Genomic DNA, 20,766 nt, shown 5'->3' with positions numbered 1-20,766 from the left:
TAAAAAGTATGTTGTGGGAGTACTGATCATCCTAGCAGCAGAGATATGGTCTGCAGGTTTTTCATCCTTTGTTCTGGCAGGGTCTGGTGCCATTTTGAGTTGGCATGTCCTAGTCTGTGGGAAGCTTGCTTGTGGTGATGAGCCTGGCAAGGTTCAGGGGGGGTGGGGGTGGGGTTGTTTGAAGGCCAGAAGAGGAGGTTTGGGAGTGACTGCTTTCAGGGTGTGGTCCCCATCAAGTATGGGTTCCAATGTGAGGTGGTAGGTGACAACTAGTGATGTGCAGTTGGAGGGTATTGAAGGAGATTATCTTGAGATTTGGGTAGCTCATTTTATGATATGATCTACTTCTCTAATGGAGTGTCCTTGTTTAGTGAAGGTATTTGTTAGTGTGTTAAGGTGTGTATGCTAGATTTTCTCTTCAGAGCATGTTATGTGGCATCTGTGTGCCTTTCTGCTGATAACAGATTTCTTGGTGTGTTTGGGTTGGTTACTGGATCTGTGAATGTAAGTGTGGTGATCCTTGGGTTTCTTGTATATAGTTGTCTGTAGCATCCCATTGCTGAAGCTGACTGTAGTCTCCAGGAAGCTGATGCTGGTGTGGGACTGTTCTAGAGAGAGTTTGATGGGTGTGTGGTGGTGGTTGAAGTTTTGATGGAAATCTGTGAGGGAGTTTAGGTTGTCTGTCCAGAGGATGAAAATACTATTCATGTATCTCAGGTATATCATTGGGTTTGTAGTGCATTTGTCCAGAAATTCTTCCCTAAGGTGGCCCATGAAGAGATTGGCATACTGAGGAGCCATTCTAGTACTCCTGCTTGTTCCCATGGTTTGCTCAAAGTATTTGTTACTAACTGTAAAATTGTTATGGGTGAGGATGAAGTGAATGAGTGTGGCGATGTGTTTGGGGTGGATATCTGATTGTTGTCCATTGTCTTGTAAATATTTGAGACAGACAGGGATGCCATCATTGTGAGGCATGTTGTTTCAGGAGGTGACATCCATGGTTGCAAGGATGGTTTTCTGAGCATAGTTTTTAATGTTGCAAAGTTTCTGGAGGAAGTTGTTCATGTCCTGGAGGAAGTTGGCCATTTGTGTGGTGAGTGGTTTGAGGATGGTGTCTTTGAGTCCTGATAATCCTTCAGTAAAAGTGCCATGGCCTGATATGATGGGTCTGCCTGGGTTCCCTTGTTTGTGTATTTTGATATGAAATATTGAACTAAACAACTGAAAGCCAAAATGCAAGTAAATATGCTTTTAGTTGTATCATCCTATACTTTTGCTTTCTTCTTTAGTTTTTCCTCATCTGTAGAATTAAATTTCTTGGCTCTCATTTATCACATTACATTCTACATAATTCACTTTGCTTTCTGGCAGAATTTCTTTAGCACCAGTGAAAGTGGGCAAGATTGTCTGCTTAGTGCCTGAGTTGAAAAACTTGTTTGCTTCCTTATTTTCAATTTTCGGAATATTTGCATCCTGTGTAATTTCTACAGTTACTGTGTATTCAGATTTCAGAGTAACAGCCGTGTTAGTCTGTATTCGCAAAAAGAAAAGGAGGACTTGTGGCACCTTAGAGACTAACCAATTTATTTGAGCATGAGCTTTCGTGAGCTACAGCTCACTTCATCGGATGCATACTGTGGAAACTGCAGAAGACATTATATACACACAGAGACCATGAAACAATACCTCCTCCCACCCCACTCTCCTGCTGGTAATAGCTTATCTAAAGTGATCATCAAGTTGGGCCATTTCCAGCACAAATCCAGGTTTTCTCACCCTCCGCCCCCGCCCCCCACCCAAACTCACTCTCCTGCTGGTAATAGCCCATCCAAAGTGACCACTCTCTTCAACAATGTGTATGATAATCAAGGTGGGCCATTTCCTGCACAAATCCAGGTTCTCTTCACTTGCCCCATAACCTCAGCCGTGCGGAACACAATGCCATCCACAGCCTCAGAAACAACTCTGACATCTTAATCAAAAAGGCTGACAAAGGAGGTGCTGTTGTCATCATGAATAGGTCGGATTATGAACAAGAGGCTGCTCAGCAGCTCTTCAACACCACTTTCTACAAGCCATTACCCTATGATCCCACTGAGAGTTACCAAAAGCAACTACAGCATTTGCTCAAGAAACTTCCTGAAAAAGCACAAGATCAAATCCGCACAGACACACCCCTGGAACCCCGACCTGGGATATTCTATCTACTACCCAAGATCCATAAACCTGGAAATCCTGGGCGCCCCATCATCTCAGGCATTGGCACCCTGACAGCAGGATTGTCTGGCTATGTAGATTCCCTCCTCAGGCCGTACGCTACCAGCACTCCCAACTACCTTCGAGACACCACTGACTTCCTGAGGAAACTACAATCCATCGGTGATCTTCCTGATAACACCATCCTGGCCACTATGGATGTAGAAGCCCTCTACACCAACATTCCACACAACGATGGACTACAAGCCATCAGGAACAGTATCCCCGATAATGTCACGGCTAACCTGGTGGCTGAACTTTGTGACTTTGTCCTCACCCATAACTATTTTACATTTGGGGACAATGTATACCTTCAGATCAGCGGCACTGCTATGGGTACCCGCATGGCCCCACAGTATGCCAACGTTTTTATCTCTGATTTAGAACAACGCTTCCTCAGCTCTCGTCCCCTAACACCCCTACTCTACTTGCGCTATATTGATGACATCTTCATCATCTGGACCCATGGAAAAGAAGCCCTTGAGGAATTCCACCATGATTTCAACAATTTCCATCCCACCATCAACCTCAGCCTGGTCCAGTCCACACAAGAGATCCACTTCCTGGACACTACAGTGCTAATAAACAATGGTAACATAAACACCACCCTATACCGGAAACCTACTGACCGCTATTCCTACCTACATGCCTCCAGCTTTCACCCTGACCACACCACACGATCCATCGTCTACAGCCAAGCTCTGCGATACAACCGCATTTGCTCCAACCCCTCAGACAGAGACAAACACCTACAAGATCTCTATCAAGCATTCTTACAACTACAATACCCACCTGTGGAAGTGAAGAAACAGATTGACAGAGCCAGAAGAGTTCCCAGAAGTCACCTACTACAGGACAGGCCTAACAAAGAAAATAACAGAACGCCACTAGCCGTCACCTTCAGCCCCCAACTAAAACCCCTCCAACGCATTATTAAGGATCTACTACCTATCCTGAAGGATGACCCAACACTCTCACAAATCTTGGGAGACAGGCCAGTCCTTGCCTACAGACAGCCCCCCAACCTGAAGCAGATACTCACCAACAACCACATACCACACAACAGAACCACTAACCCAGGAACCTATCATTGCAACAAAGCCCGTTGCCAACTGTGCCCACATATCTATTCAGGGGACACCATCACAGGGCCTAATAACATCAGCCACACTATCAGAGGCTCATTCACCTGCACATCCACCAATGTGATAGATGCCATCATGTGCCAGCAATGCCCCTCTGCCATGTACATTGGTCAAACTGGACAGTCTCTACGTAAAAGAATAAATGGACACAAATCAGATGTCAAGAATTATAACATTCATAAACCAGTCGGAGAACACTTCAGTCTCTCTGGTCACGCAATCACAGACATGAAGGTCGCTATCTTACAACAAAAAAACTTCAAATCCAGGCTCCAGCGAGAAACTGCTGAATTGGAATTCATTTGCAAATTGGATAGTATTAATTTAGGCTTAAATAGAGACTGGGAGTGGCTAAGTCATTATGCAAGGTAGCCTATTTCCCCTTGTTTTTTCCTACCCCCCCACCCCAAGACGTTCTGGTTAAACTTGGATTTATGCTGGAAATGGCCCACCTTGATTTTCATGCACATTGTAAGGAGAATGGTCAGTTTGGATGAGCTATTGCCAGCAGGAGAGTGAGTTTGTGTGTGTGTTGGGGGGGGGGTGAGAAAACCTGGATTTGTGCTGGAAATGGCCCACCTTGATTATCATGCACATTGTAGGGAGAGTGGTCACTTTGGATAGGCTATTACCAGCAGGAGAGTGAGTTTGTATGTGTGGGGTTTTTTTTGGAAAAAAGGGGGGGGGTGAGAGAGCCTGGATTTGTGCTGGAAATGGCCCACCTTGATTTTCATGCACATTGTAGGGAGAGTGGTCACTTTGGATAAGCTATTACCAGCAGGAGAGTGAGTTTGTGGGGGGGGGGGGGGCGGAGGGTGAGAAAACCTGGATTTGTGCTGGAAATGGCCCAACTTGATGATCACTTTAGATAAGCTATTACCAGCAGGAGAGTGGGGTGGGAGGAGGTATGTGTCATGGTCTTTGTGTATATAATAATGTCTTCTGCAGTTTCCACAGCATGCACCCGATGAAGTGAGCTGTGGCTCGCGAAAGCTGATGCTCAGATAAATTGTGTATTCAGAAGGGTCCTGTCAGAACTAGCAGCAATAAAACGAAGCGCACATGAAGGGTTAACCTCCAAATCCTGTTTTCAACCAAAAATATTTTTGCTTTTTTTGAAGTAACTCAACGTTTACTACTTACATATTATCAGATCCTAAAAGTAATATTTGTTTAGCACCATCAGGGTCTGCTAGGCATTTTAAAGAGTGATTACTACAATGTCCATGCTTCAAAGAACTTTCAGTCTTGCATAGGCAGCATACAGACAAGAGCAGGGAGTAAGAGGAGCAACGAAGACCAATGTGATTAAATGGTAGAAGCAAGCACACATCTGGTTAGTTCCACAGGTTTAGTTTTGTTATGTCCACCTGGCTTTTGGTAAATTAAGGGAAGTGGACAGGTTTATGGACCACCAAAAAGTGAAAGGGGTTTTGAGATGCATCAAACTGGTAGATGGGAGGGGGCTCCAGGTGCACATTCATTACATAGTAGTTAGATGTTACTAATAACTTTCTCACAGAAGCTTGACTAATTTCTTTCAAATTAATTGTTAAATTTAAAAAATTTCTTCAGTGTCACCTGTACCTAAATTACCACTTTCTTCCAGAAAAGAAATTGTCCTGTAACATGTTTGTCCTACATACCCTGACTGTTAGTCTGGCTCTGTTTGTCTGGGTACATAGAATCAAATGAAGTAAAAATCATATGAACCAAACTGTACCATAGAATCTCTATAGATAGTAATTCTATGCTGTAATAATAAGAATATAGCAGTGGGGATATATTACTGACCACCTGACCAGGATGATAGTGACTGTGAAATGCTCAGGGAGATTAGAGAGGCTATAAACATAAAAAACTCAATAATAATGGGGGATTTCAACAATCCCCATATTGACTGGGTACATTTCACCTCAGCATGGGATGCAGAGATAAAGTTTCTTGACACCTTAAATGACTGCTTCTTGGAGCAGCTAGTCCTGGAACCCACAAGAGGATTCTTGATTTAGTCCTTGATTTAGTCCTAAGTGGAGCAGAGGATCTAGTCCAAGAGGTGAATATAGCTGGACCACTTGGTAATAGTGACCATAATATAATTAAATTTAACATCCCTATAACAGGCCAACACTGTATCATATAATTTCAGAAACGGGGACTATACAAAAATGAGGAAGTTAGTTAAACAGAAATTAAAAGGTACAGTGCCAAAAATAAAATTTCCATACAGCTTGGAGGGATTTCAAAGACAACATAATAGAGGCTTAGTTTAAATGTATACCTGTCACGGGGTCTCTTACCACACTGGCTCCTCCTGCTGGCTGTTTCGGGAATTAGCTCTGGTCAGCGGGTGTTCCCTCCGGTAGTGGTGGCGGCTCTCCCATCCTCGTCTCTGCCTGCAGACCCACTGCAGTTCCAGTCTCACGGCCTCTGCTTCGTGGCACAGCCCTCCGGCCGTGTCTCAATCTAGGTTCTCCCCTTCCGGGGGGCTCCTTCCGTAACAGTCTAGCTGCTACTCACAGCGACTTGGCAGTCCATAGCCTGGCCGGTTCTTCAGCGGTGAGTGTAAGGGGTGGGACCCAGGCCCGCCCACTACTCTGGATCCCAGCCCAAAGATCCTGTAAACAACAGCTTCCCGCTGCCCCTCCTTTCTTTCTCCACCAGTCTGTCTCAGCTCCTTGGGCCACTTCCCCGCAGCCCCAGCGCCTTTGGTTCCTGCCTCTGGCTCTTTCACCCTCTTCCCAGGGTCTCGGGACTGCAAGCCCTAGCAGCCCTGTTCACGGTGCTAGTCTCGACAGCCTTCTAGGAAGCTGGTCCCCTCCCTTGAGCTTCCTGCAGCAGACTACTTGTTCTGGCCTGCAGCTTCCTTTTATATGGGCCAGCTGGGCCCCGATTGGCTGCTCCAGCCACTGCCCTAACTGGCTGCAGCATCTGCCCTAATTGACTGTTTCCTTACAGCCCTCCAGGCCAGGTTTTAACCCTATCAGGGCCGTTGCGGGGCAGATGCCCCATCACAATACCCCAAATTAAAAAACATAGTAAGAGAACCAAAAAAGAGCCACTATGGCTAAACAACAAAGTAAAAGGAGCAGTGAGAGACAAAAGGGCATCCTTTAAAAAGTGTAAGTTAAATCCTAGTGAAGAAAATAGAAAGGAGCATAAACTCGGGCAAATGAAGTGTAAAAATATAATTAGGAAGGCCAAAAAAGAATCTGAAGAACAGCTAGCCAAAGACTCAAAAAGTAATAGCAAAAAATTTTTAAGTACATCTGTAGTAGGAAGCCTGCTAAACAACCAGTGGGGCCACTGGACAATTGAGATGCTAAAGGAGCACTCAAGGACGATAAAGCCATTGCAGAGAAACTAAATGAATTCTTTGCATCAGTCTTAACTGAGGATGTGAGGGGAGATTCCCAAACCTGTGCCATTCTTTTTAGGTAACAAATCTGAGGAACTGTCCCAGATGCAGATGTCATTAGAGGAGGTTTTGGAACAAATTGATAAACTAAATAGTAATAAGTCACCAGGACCAGATGGTATTCACCAAGAGTTCTGAAGGAACTCAAATGTGAAATTGCAGGACTACTAACTGTAGTCTGTAACGTCTCATTTAAATCAGCTTCTGTAACAAATGACTGGAGGATAGCTAATGTGGCAGTGTAGGTGCGTCCAGCCGGGGCTGTCACTCTCCGAGGCGGCGGGGAACCAGATCGCCTCGCTACTTCTGTCAGGTGTGTCAGGGAACTAGCCTGCCTGAGCAAAGAGTTCAATAGCAAAGCCCAAGCCCTGGGTCAGGGCGGGGCAACAAACAGTCAGTAGCTCAGGGCTCTCAGGCAGGGGCTGAGCAGAGAGTTCAATAGCAAAACCCATACTCCTGGCTCCGAGCGGCCTGGGAGAGGGGGAGACTGCCACCCGCGAGATGAGTGGCGGGGGGCCGCAGGCCCACCCACTCCACTGCGTCCCAGCCCGGGGCCTTAGCAGTGGCAGAAGACCCGCTGCTGTGTCAGTGGGGTTCCTGGCTGCAACACACTGACATTGGCCCTGGCAGTGCTGCAGCCTGATTAGGGTCGGCTGCCCCCGAGCTACTTCCTACCTCCCCCTCTAGAGGTACCTGGGTCCAGCCCGTGTCCTCCAAGGGGTCACACACCATGGGCTCCTCAGAGTAACTGGTGCTCGGTTGGCGTGGTGGCTCCTCGGGGTAACTGGCGAACGGCAAGCTTGGCAGTGTCTCTGGACTCGGGCTAGCATCAGGCATTGGCTGGTCTGGCCAGTCCTCGGGTTGGCTGCCGATCGGCGTGGTCTCCCTGCTGGGAGCTCCTCCCCATGTGTCTGGCCTCTCCCATGGCTGTGTTTCAACTGAGCTTTGGGGTCAAGCTTTTATACTTCCGGTCCTGTGCCTTGACCTCTGAGGGTTTGCTGGCTCCGCCCACTTTGGCATCCAGAGAGGCTTGTCACTCTCCGGGGTAGCAGACCGCCTCGCTATAGGCGTCAGTTTTTAAAAAGGACTCCAGAGATGATCCTGGAAATTATAGGCCAGTAAGCCTGACTTCAGTACTGGACAAATGGGTTGAAACTATAGTAAAGAACAAAATCGTCAGACACATAGATGAACATAATTTGTTGGAGAAGAAGCAACATGGTTTTTGGAAAGGGAAATCATGCCTCACCAATCTACTAGAATTCTCTGAGGGGGGTCAACAAGCATGTGGATAAGGGGGATCCAGTGGATATAATGTAGTTAGATTTTCAGGAAGCCTTTGACAAGGTCCCTTGCCAAAGGCCCTTAAGCAAAGTAAGCTGTCATGGGATAAGAGGGAAGGTTCTTTCATGGGTCAGTAACTGGTTAAAATACAGGAAACAAAGGGGAGGAATAAATGGTCAGTTTTCAGAACGGAGAGAGGTAAATAGTGGTGTGCCCCAGCAGTCTGTGCTGGGCCCAGTCCTGTTCAACATATTCATAAATGATCTGGAAGAAGGGGTAAACAGTGAGGTGGCAAAATTTGCAGGTGATACAAAACTACTCAAGATAATTAAGTCCAAAGCTGACTGCGAAGAGCTACAAAAGGATCTCACAAAACTTGGTGACTGGGCAATAAAATGGCAGATGAAATTCAGTGTTGATAAATGCAAAGTAATGCACATTGGAAAACATAATCCCAACTATACATATAAAATGATGGGGTCTAAATTAGCTGTTACCACTCAAGAAAGAGATCTTGGTGTCGTGGATAGTTCTCTGAAAACATCCACTCAATGTCCAGTGGCAGTCAAAAAAAAAAAACCAAACAGAATGTTGGGAATCATTACTGTGTGCAGATGTGGTCGCCCCATCTCAAAAAAGATATTTTGGATTTGGAAAAGGTTCAGAAAAGGGCAATAAAAATAATTAGGGGTATAGAACAGCTTCCGTATGAGGAGAGATTAATAGGACTGGGACTTTTCAGCTTGGAAAAGAGACGACTAAGGGGGGATAGGATAGAGGTCTATAAAATCATGACTGGTGTGGAGAAAGTAAATAAGGAAGTGTTGCTTACTCCTTTCATAACCCAAGAACTAGGGGTCACCAAATGAAATTAATAAGCAGCAGGTTTAAAACAAACAAAAGCAAGTATTTTTTCACACAACGCACAGTCAAGTGTGGAACTCCTTGCCAGAGGATGTTGCGAAGGCCAAGACTATAACAGGATTAAAAAAAGAACTAGATACATTCATGGAGGATACGTCCATTAATTGCTATTAGCCAGAATGGGCAGGGATGGTGTCCCTAGCCTCTGTTTGCCAGAAGCTGGGAATGGACAACAGGAGATGGATCACTTGATGATTCTCTGTTCTGTTCATTCCCTCTGGGGCACCTGGCATTGGCCACTGTCAGAAGACAGGATTCTGGGCTCAGCTTTGTAATAAACTAAAATGTAACAATAAAAATGATTTTGTCAAGTGGCAGCTGACTGAAAAGTCATTTAATCAATGGATAATGCAGTCACATGTACCTATCTAGGTCTTTGTTCCATAACCATGGTATTTGAGTGCTTTATATACATACGTATATTCACCAAGCAGGAAAATTACTCCAGGTTATCTCCTCCCAAATAGGTGGAGATCTACTACATAAATCTTTGTAGTCCTAAATCTGACCAAGGCACCACTCAATATTTATGTAACCCGTTTAACAGAAATACACACTGCTTGAGAAAGAAGCTCCTTGCCAACTTGTAGATTGCTGCACATTCCACATAGTGATGATTTTTGTTTAAGTTTTAGAGTTCTAATTAATGAAAGTGATCCTAGTGGATAACAATGTTCTCCCTTCCAGCAGTGAATATTCAGAAGGAATTACTTACAAATATATTCCGATTATTTTGATGTGAATGCTGAAAATGGTAAGGTCTTATAATCATCAGAGGTGCATAATCCTCATACAATTAGAAAGTGCGCTCGGACATTCTCAAGAGGGAAGGAACATCCCTGAAGGAACAGAATTTCATTTGTTTGTGACAGGAAGCAACACTCACTCTCTATAGGGTAGAATGGCTATGGCATTGGTGTCACACATCCACATATGTGAAAAGCATCTTTCATGACAAAAAGATGCAGAAAAAAATCTTGTTTGACTACAATTATAGTTTTCTTTCTAACTAGGACAGTTGTCTTCAGAACAGGCTTGTGGAAATTGTGATAAAGATCATTATACATAAGAACGGCCATACTGGGTCAGACCAAAGGTCCATCTAGCCCAGTATCCTGTCTTCCGACAGTGGCCAATGCCAGGCGCCCCAGAGGGAATGAACAGAACAGGGAATCATCAAGTGATCCATTCCCTGTTGTCCATTCCCAGCTGCTGGCAAACAGAGGCTAGGGACACCATCCCTGCCTATCCTGGCTAATAGCCATCGATGGACCTCTCCTCCGTGAACTTATCTAGTTCTTGTTTGAATCCTGTTATAGTCTTGGCCTTCACAACATCCTCTGGCAAGGCGTTCTACAGGTTGACTGTGTGTTGTGTGAGCCTCTTCAGCTTCCAGAAAATGGAGCTTGCTTATAGACTTTCCTGTGGTAAGTCAGATATTTAAGGAATAGTCTCCGGGGGATGATATGCAATTATAAATTGCAGTGTTTTTAGGAGAAGTTGTTGTCCTGGAGATGATAACAGAATCATAGATATGTAAGGGCAGGTACATTGAGGTTATCAGCTCCAGCCTGGGTTGAGGCAGGACCAGAATATTTTTAGACCAGTGGTTCTCAACCTGTTTAACGTTGTGGGCCATATATGCGGACAGCAATGTGTTACGTGGGCCGCAGGTTGAGTACCACAGCGCCCCCTGCCACCAAACCACCCACAGTCCCCAGTGCCCCCACCAAGAGTGGGGCCAGGAGCGGAGCCCTGGGCACGGGACCAGGTGGCCAGAGCCCACTGTGTGGGGCCGGGCAGCAGCCAGACCGCAGGACCGGGCAGCAGCCAGATCCGGACCCTGAGTGCCGCTGCACAGGGATGGGCAGCTAAGCCCTGAGTTCCACAGTGCGCAGACGGGCAGCCAGGACCCCCAGCAATGGGCCAGGAGGGAAGCGCCCAGCGTGGGCCGGCCACCAGGACCTGAGAACGGGGGCCAGGAACGGAGCCCCGCCTAAAACCTAGGGCTGCTGAAGCACCCCAGCAAACCCCTAGTTCCCAGCACCCCCGCACCCAAACCTACCCACAGACCCACTCTCCCGTCCCCTTCCTACCAGCAGCACTCCCCAGAACCTGCTGGCAGGAGCACTGGTGCAGGCTGCAAGACGCTATCTTCCCCCTCAGCCAGCCCTGGCCCTGCCAGACCAGAGAGGCAAATTTTGAATTTTTTTTTAGCACTCAACTGGGCTGCAGCTGTGAGCTAATTGGGCTGCATGTGGGCCATGGGTTGAGAACTGCTGATGTAGACCATTCCTGAAAGGTGTTTGTCTAACCTATTCTTAAAAATCTCCAATGCATGAGGTTTGACAACCTCCCATTCGGGACCCTATTTCAGTGCATACTTGTCCTTACAGTTTGAAAGATTTTCCTAATATCTAACATAAATTTCCCTTGCTGCAGATTAAGCCAATACTTCTTGTCCCACCTTGAATGGACATAGACAGTGGTCAATTGCTATCCTTGTTATAATAGCCCTTTCCACATTTCAAGGCTATTATCAGTTCCCCCCTAAGTCTTCTCAAGACTAAGCATACCCAGTTTTTCAAACCTTTCCTCAGAGGTCAGGTTTCCTAAACCTATCATCATGTTTGTTGTTCTTCTCTGGACTCTCGCCAATTTGTGCACAATTTTCTTGAAGTGGGGTACCCAAAACTGGACATCATATTCTAGCTGAGGCCTCAGCAATGCTGAGTAGAGTGGGACAATTACCTCCTGTGTTTTACATACCACACTGCTGCTAATACACCCCAGAATATTTGTCTTTTTTTCAACTGCACAATGTTGGCTCATACTAAATTTGTGATCCACTATAATCTCCAGATCCTTTACAGTAGTACTAATGAGTAGCCAGTATTTCCCATTTTGTAGCTGTGCTTTTGATTTTTCCTTCCTAAGTGTAGTACTTTGTACTCCAAGGCTGTTTTGAATTCTAATCCTGTCCTCCAAAGTGCTTGCTATGTCTGCCAGCTTGGCATTCTCTGCAGATTATAAAAGCATACTCTCCATTATCCAAGTCATTAATAAAATATTGAACAGTGCTAGACCCAGGACAGACCCAGTGGAATCCCCTAGATATGGCCTCCCAGTTTGACAGTTAACCACTGCTAACTACTCTTTGAATGTGGTCTTTCATCTCTTATGCACCCACCTTTTAGTAATTTCATGTAGACCCATTTTCATAGTTTGTTTGTGAGAATGTCATATGGGACTATGTCAAAAACATTATTAAAATAAAGATAAATCACTTGTATCAGCTTCCCGCCATCCACTTCAATGCTGTCAAAGAAGGAAATTAGGCTGATTTGGCATGACTTGTTCTTGACAAATCCATGTTGTCTATTATTTATTGCCCTATTATCCTCTTAAGTGCTTACCAATTGATTATTTAATTATTTGTTCCAGCATCATTCCAGATCTCAAAGTTAGGCTGATTGCTGTATAGTTCCTCGGGTCCTCTTTGTTCCCCTTTTTAAAGATAGGTAATATGTTTGCCCTTCTCCAGGCCTCTTGGACCTCACCTGTCCTGCATGAGTTCCCAAAGATAACCACTAACGCTTCTGGGATTGCGCCAACTGTTTCCATAAGTATCTGGATGAATTTCATCAGGCCATGCTGACTTGAATACATCTGATTTGTCTAAATATTATTTAACCTGTTCTTTCCTTATTCTGGTTTTTGTTCCTTCCAACCTGTAGTTAAAATTAAGTGTGTTGAGAATCTGGTCACAATTAACCTTTTGAATAAAGACTGAAGTAAAATAGGCTTTAAATCTGTCAGCCTTTTTGATGTGATCCATTAATAGTTCTCTTTCCCCACTAAGTTGTGGGCCTGCACTTTCTTTTGTCTTGCTCTTGTTTTGTGCATTTTGTGCCTTAACCTTTCTGATTTTGTCCCTACATTCTTGTGCTATTTTTTGTATTCTTAGTAATTTGTCCATGTTTCTAGTTTTTGTGGGATTCCGCTTTTTTTTTAGGTCATTAAAGAGCTCCTGATGGAGACATATTCGTCTCTTACCATTCTTCCTATCTTTCCTTCACATTGGGATAGTTTGCTGTTCTGCCTTTAATATTGTTTCTCTGAGAAACTACCAGCTCTCCTGAACTTATTTTTCCCTTAGATTTTCTTCTCATGGGAACTTACCTACCAGTTTTCTGGGTTTGTTAAAGTCTGCCTTTTTGAAGTTTATTGTCCTTACTCTGCTGCGCTCACTCTTTTCCTTCCTTAGAATAATGAAATCTATCATTTCATGATAACTTTCACCCAAATTACCTTCAAACTTCAGATTCACAACCAATTTTTCCCTTGGCTGGTTAGCGATGCTGGCTGAATCCTGTAGTGTAGATGCAGCATAAGTCGTCAGAAGGCATATGCTGGCATAGCTACACCATCTCCCCAAACAACATTAGCTATGCCAGCTGAAGCACACTTCTGTAGGCATAGCTGCATTTACACTGGATGTTTTGCTGGCATAGCTGTGTTGGCTGGGGGTGTGTGATTTTTTTCACACTCCTAGACCACACAGCTGTGCATGCAAAACTTTGTAGTATAGACCAGGCCTTAAAGGCAATTTCTTGTATGAATGAGAGATACTAACCTGTTGTCACCCAGTACAGTTTTGGGAGAGACCCTTGTGTCTTGCTTCTCAGTGACCACTCCTATGCAGCTTAAAGTCACGAGTCATGTTAACATGAGAATGATGTTGGTGAAGACTTAGAAAACTTTTAGAATCTTGCTGACAACTGCACATGTAAGCACAAGGGTGGAAACAAGCGTGTCTTCGAGGCATCCTTTTTAGAATTGCCAAGTGTGCATTTGCACATTTTTCTGATGTTAAAGCTATTAGACGCTGTGAGGAAATGTAACGTCTCTGTAGGATTAGCTCATTCTTTTTATCTGATTAACTTCATTAGTTAGATCTTTAACTCTTTGAAGCTGGGACCATGTCTACCTCTGCATGTGTACTGTGCCTTGCACAATGGGTTCCTGATCCTGACTGGGGCCTTTGAGTGTTAGTCTCAGTCACTGTGTTTATTTAACCAATTCATTATTTTAGAAAAGGTGAGACTGCAGTTCTTAACTACTAATACTTATCTATTAATTATCAAAATACAAATGACAACTGGGTTGTAAAATCACTCCCAACTTTATCACAAGGTATACATTTGATACAAGGTAATCTTCTTTTCTTAATGTCTTAAATTTGAAAGCACAGAGAATACCTTTTTTTTATCCACTGATTAATATGGGATGAGAAGCAAGGTTTCTTACTACCTTAATTTGTTAAAGCTGTCAGTTCCAGAGACTCACATCCAAGTGGGATACCTTTTGTGTTCAGTGGCTTTAAATTAATTCATAATGGACTTCTTTGGCATCACAAAATTCCTACACAATTGCAGATATCTACAATGTTTGCAGATCGGATACGGATACAAATTTTGTATCCGTGCAGGGCCCTACAAATGACACTGAAGGACTGATAAGAAGTAGGAGGAGAACCAAGAGAAGACAGTGCTATAGAAACCAAAGTGGTAGGGGGACAGGATTCAATGTGAGAGTAATTATTGGTTTTGAAGAGTACAAAGGAAAAGGATGGAATAGAAATCACTAGATTTGGGAAAGAAAAAGATGGTTAGACATCATGAAAGAACATGTTTGGTAGAGTGCAGAGGGAGGAAGCTGGATTGGAGAGGAGAGAGGATTCAGTGAGATAAGAAGGAAGTAAAATCAAGGAATGTAATAGCCCATTCAGGACGTAAAGAGAAGTAGAACAGTCGTTGGAGGGGCAATTGGGTGCAAAAGCTGTTTGGGTTTTGTATTTATTATTTTTTACAATGAAAGAATACTGGAGCCTAAGTTGTAGTTTGAGTGGAAGGAGTCAGATTATAAGGAGAGGTTGAGGGTGAAGCAGATAAAATTGAGGGGACAGCTTGTGGTAAGGGAAATAGAGAATTAAGTGAATGACCATCAGTCAGTGACAGAAGGGAAAGGGTGCGAGGAGGGAAAGAAACAGTGATGAGATGATAGCACTTGGACACAAATGTGATGCATGAGCGATAGATGTAAGGGTAGAGGAAAAGTGATCAAATCCGAACTGGTTGATGATCAAGTCAGTGCAATCCTGAGAAGAATCCTGGGGAAAAGGAGCTTGAGGATAGAGTGGAGGGGGACAAACAATGGGAGTTGTAGAGTGGATCATAATGGGGGAAGAAAAGAGAACAGTTGTTCATGGAAGATAACCCTGAAGGAGGAAAGGGTGAATTTGTAGTGGAGGAAGTCTGTGTGATCCAGATTTTCTCCACAGATTTTCAGCAGCACAGGACTTGGATGGAGGAAGTGGTTGATGGTTATTTAAGTGGATGGTGCAATGGGAGAGGGACAAAAATATTAAGGGTGAAGAGAGTGATTTTGGGAGAGTCAACTATAAAGTCAGTGGAAGTGAGTGAGAGAAACGGAGGGGACTCACAACTGCTGAGAATTCAGGGATGTTTATGAATTTGGGATCATGGAAGGGATGGGGGACGGTGGGCAATATTAGAAGAGATATATTGGTCAAAGAGACTGTCCCCTTATTCCATTAAACAAATGGGAATTATGTTCTCCCACTTTTTACAGGATAATACATTTGGTACACAGAAACATTACCTTAAACTCAATAATATGTTAATAAGTTAGAAGAAGTAAATAGTCTCACTGTCACTAGGTTTATTTAACTAATTTGTTATGGTAGAAAAGGTGAGGCTGCCGTTCTTAACTACCTATAGTTGGGCATTTTTGCAAATTAACAAACTTCAGTCTGAAGCATTAATGGGAGGCAGGATTTTTTCCCCTAGAAATATTATGGTAAGAATAAGGACTTTTAGCTCTTTCATTCTCTTACACTTAAATGTTGCAATGGCTGGGGTTTGAAGTGTTCTTAAAACAGTGAATAAGTGACTTAAATGAGTTTTGTTCTATTAAGTTCTCTGTTAGATTGTTCAGATGCAGTTATGGGTCAGCTAGCAAGTAGATTTTGTATGGGGGCAAAAAAATTCAGAACTATACTGTTCCTTTGGTGGTTCTTCAAACCCAGTCTATCCTGTGATGCAGAGTCCCTTAAAAAGAATCCAGAGGGTTAGAAGGGACCACAAGGGCCATCTAGTGTGAACCCCTACCAAGATGTAAGGATTTGTTGTGTCTAAATCTATGGTGGGCAACCTGCGGCCCACTGCAACAGTTTGTTTACATTGACCGTCTGCAGGTGCAGCCACTGGGAGCTGCGGACGGTCAATGTAAACAAATTGTTGTGGCCCGCCAACGGATTATCCTGACAGGCTGCGTGTGCCCCGCAGACTGCCCACCACTGATCTAAACCATCCAAGACAGATGGCTATCCAGGTCATTAATAAAGATGTTAAACAACACTGAACCCAAACAGATCCCTGTGGAACCCCACTTGAGACCTCCCTCCAATCCGATGACATTATATTAATAGTGGCAAAGAGTCCTGTGGCAGCTTATAGACTAACAGACGTATTGGAGCATAAGCTTTCATAGGTGAATACCTAATTTGTCTGATGCAACCCATGAAAGCTTTTGCTCCAATATGTCTGTTAGTCTATAAGGTGCTACAGGACTCTTTGCCGCTTTTACAGATCCAGACTAACACGGCTACCTCTCTGATACTTGACATTATATTAATAGTTGCTCTTTGTGGTTGTTTAACCAATTCCATATCCACTAAATGGTAGTTATACTGAGTTCTCCAGCTTATTTATCAGAATGTCACATGGGACTGTGTCAAAAGCCTTGCTGAAGTCCAGATATATTATGTCCGCTGTATTCCCCCTATCCACAAAATCAGTTACCCTATCAAAAAAGGAAATAAAGCTGGTTTGGCATGATTTGTTCTTGGTAAATCCATGCTGACAAACTTTGCATTGGATACCACACAATCATTTTATAAGGATGAACATGGTGGTGCGAGGGTTTCCCCCAAGGCACAGGGCGTCACAAATAGCTATCGTCTTCATTTCAGTCTTTCTGGGGTGAAGCCCATGTGACTTGGTTTTATCCCTGACAGTACTCCTCTCAGGTTTGCTACCATATGTGAATGTGATATAAATCCTTAAAAGACAAAAAACATAGTAGTTGTTGATAATTAAGAATAGTCCACCCTTGTGATGAACTTGACCAAGTATCTGTGATGGTGCCCCCCATAAGGCTTTATGGAAATATGCTTATGAATGTATATATATGACATAACTGGAATATGTTTTACGCTACATATGCCATGTAACATGTCTCTGTAGAGGTTATGATCTACTGAATCTATTAATCCTATTTGTATGCATGTATCATTTTTGTGTTCGAAGTTATGTATATTGGTTGTATACTTGTTTGATTCTAAGTAGGTTTTAGTGAAGCAGTTGGTCAGCTTCCTGAGAAAAGACTGTTCTCAGTAAAAATGCCCAATCAAGAAGCCCTTAAGCCAACAATGAACTTGGAGTTGCCAATCCACATCTGAGCTTTCCCAGGAATGTGGCTTGGCTTGAATGAACTCAGTCATGCATGGGCATGTGACTTGCTCAGGTGACTCCAAAACTCCATTTTGTAGCTAGGCTTTGCATAGGAGAGAGGAGGGGGTCTCCACCCACAAGAGAAAGTCTATTTAAACCCCTGGGAGACCCCTCCATTTTGTCTTCAGCTTGCTAAAGAGAGAGCCTCTCCACCCCCAGAAATACCTGAAAGAAACTGGAACAAAGGATAGTAACTACAGGGGGTGTGAGTGATTGCTGGACCCAGACTAGAAGGAGATTAGTCTATTAAAAAAAAGCTTACTGGAACTGGTGAGGTTTTTATCTGTATTCAGTTTTATTACCGTACTAGACATAGACTTGCGTGTTGTATTTTATTTTGCTTGGTAATTCACTTTGTCTGTTACTACTTGGAGCCACTTAAATCCTACTTTCTGTATTTAATAAAATCACTTTTTACTTATTAGTTAACCCAGAGTATGTATTAATACCGGGGAGGGGGGTGGGCACAAACAGCTGTGCATATCTCTCTGTCAGTGTTATAGAGGGCGAACAATTTATGAGTTTACCCTGTATAAGCTTTATATAGGGTAAAACAGATTTATTCAGGGTTTGTGCCCCATTGGGAATTGGGCATATGAGTGTCAAGGACAGGAACACTTCTGTAAACTGCTTTCAGTTAAGCCTACAGCTGTTAGGGGACGTGGTTCAGACCTGGGTCTGGGTTTGCAGCAGGCTAGCAGGTCTGGCTCAAACCCGCAGGGTGGGCACTGAAGTCCTAAGCTGACTGAGCAGAAAAGCAGGAGCAGAAGTAGTCTTGGCACATCAGTTGGCAGCCTGCAAGGGGGTTTCTGTGATCCAACCCGTCACAGTATCCTTAAGTGTTTCTTTCCTTCTTCTGATTAAGCAGCACCTGCTGTGTTCTAAAGGGAGAGGTGGTGGCAGGTTCTGATGGGTGTATCAAATTTCAAAATTATATCTCAAAAGGCCACTTTTGAATAGCTGAAATACCATGACAGAAAGGTCAGAGTTCACATTTGGGATATTTCTTGATTAAGCAGTCTAATGAATGAGTCTACCATCTTTCAAAATTCCATCTCAATAGGAATGTAGAGATTAATTCAGCCATTCACCTTGTTTACAGGGTCTGAATTGTGCTGGATGCATGACTTTGTACTAATCAACTAGATATGGTATTTACACAAAGATTTTCTAACGTGGGATATGTTTAAATGTCTGTGCTCTTTCCTTGCACAGATTGTTCTGCTCATTGTTTGACTTTCTTTAAAAAACAGAAATCGCCTGCCAAGAAGCTGAGCCACGCAATTAGTAAATCTCTTGGTTGTGTGCCCACTAGAGAACCACCTCATCCTGTATTTCCTGAACAGCCAGAGAAGCCACTTGATCTTGCTCATATAGTGTGAGTATCCATTTGTATGTATCTTTCATTTAATCAAAACTTAAAACTAAATCGATACCAAAGTAGCTGTTTGTGAATGTATTTGACTGCAGAATTTGGGTTTTTTAGTTCCATTTGGATTCACCATGGAGTTTTTAAGAGATGTGGTTTTGTAAGTCAAAAAGGATCCCTTAAACACATTTATCATTTTACATGAGTTTGTTCTCTGGAAAAATGTTAAATAAGTAAATGGGCTAGATGGACCTTTGGTCTGACCCAGTATGGCTGTTCTTATGTTCGTAAATAAATACTCTGTTTGTAGAAGAATGACTGCCACATAATGTATGGGTAATCATCATCATGATGTTCCCATTATGCCTCTGGCGTTTAGGGCAGCAACGAAGCTCTCCACTCCTGTCTGTTTCTGGCATGTCTTTCAATGGTTCCCCAGCTGTGCCCCAGGTTTTTCAGCTCAGTTTCCACAGCTCTTCGTCATGTTGCTTTCAGTCAGCCTTGTTTTCACCTTCAAGTGTCTATCTTATTGCTGCTCTGGTGATGGAATCAGTTTCCATCCGAAGCACATGGCCAATCCATCTCCAACGCCTTCTGGCAGTGATGGTGCTTTTATCCTCTTGGCTGCACTATGTCAATAGATCTTGGTTTGGGATTGTTCTGGGCCAAAAGATACGGAGGATTTTTTCCGAGGCAGATTGTATGGAATAAAGACAGTTTAGATATGTCATACTTTCTCATTGAAAGTACGCAGCTCTGATAAACCTTGAGTTTGGTTTTAGTGTTGCGTTTTGAGGATTTCCAGACTGTATTTAAGCTCCTGAAGGTGTTCCTGGCTTTATTGATTTTGTTCCGGATGTCCTCGCTTGTTCCACCATCCTGGCTGATGGTGCTGCCCAAGTATGTGAATGTTTCTACATTGGTGAAAACATAATCCTCTCTCCGTATTGGTGATAGTGAGGCAATATTAAAGATCATGATATCTGTCTTATTGCAGTCGATTTTCAGTATGAGTATGTTTATTTATAGATAATGTATTTTCTGGATTTTATCCATATATTTTATTATATTCTGTCTGTGCTTATTTATTAAGAATTCAGTTTTGCAAAGTACTGACTATCCTCAGAACTCACATGCTTGAATGGGAGTTGAGCTACTCAGAGCCATGTCAGATCAGGTCCCATCTTATTTATTTTGCTTTACATTACACTCCATAAGCAGCATCACTTGTCCCATAACCTCAGCCGTGCAGAACACAATGCCATCCACAGCCTCAGAAACAACTCTGACATCATAATCAAAAAGGCTGACAAAGGAGGTGCTGTCGTCGTCATGAATAGGTCAGAATATGAACAAGAGGCTGCTAGGCAGCTCTCCAACACCACTTTCTACAAGCCATTACCCTCTGATCCCACTGAGGGTTACCAAAAGAAACTACACCATCTGCTCAAGAAACTCCCTGAAAAAGCACAAGAACAAATCTGCACAGACACACCCCTAGAACCCCAAGCAGGGGTATTCTGTCTGCTACTCAAGATCCATAAACCTGGAAATCCTGGACGCCCCATCATCTCAGACATTGGCACCCTGACAGCAGGATTGTCTGGCTATGTAGACTCCCTCCTCAGGCCCTACACTACCAGCACTCCTAGCTATCTTTGAGACACCACTGACTTCCTGAGGAAACTATAATCCATCGGTGATCTTCCTGAAAACACCATCCTGGCCACTATGGATGTAGAAGCCCTCCACACCAACATTCCACACAAA

The 20,766-nt window shown here is 43.6% G+C and overlaps 1 protein-coding gene across 13 annotated transcripts in view; it reads left to right on the top strand.

Annotated features, from left to right (window-relative positions):
• DTNB (dystrobrevin beta) overlaps positions 1-20,766 on the top strand; it is a 383,895-nt gene that overhangs the window by 146,445 nt on the left and 216,684 nt on the right. For all 13 annotated transcript variants that reach the window (XM_074947300.1, XM_074947299.1, XM_074947308.1 and 10 more), the window contains one exon: positions 18,881-19,005. In XM_074947300.1, the coding sequence (XP_074803401.1) occupies positions 18,881-19,005 (125 nt within the window). The remainder of the gene's footprint in view (positions 1-18,880; positions 19,006-20,766) is intronic.

Source organism: Natator depressus, chromosome 3 (assembly GCF_965152275.1).
Source record: "Natator depressus isolate rNatDep1 chromosome 3, rNatDep2.hap1, whole genome shotgun sequence".
Classification (NCBI taxonomy): Eukaryota; Metazoa; Chordata; order Testudines; family Cheloniidae; genus Natator; species Natator depressus.
This window is presented reverse-complemented; position numbering and strand designations above follow the sequence as displayed.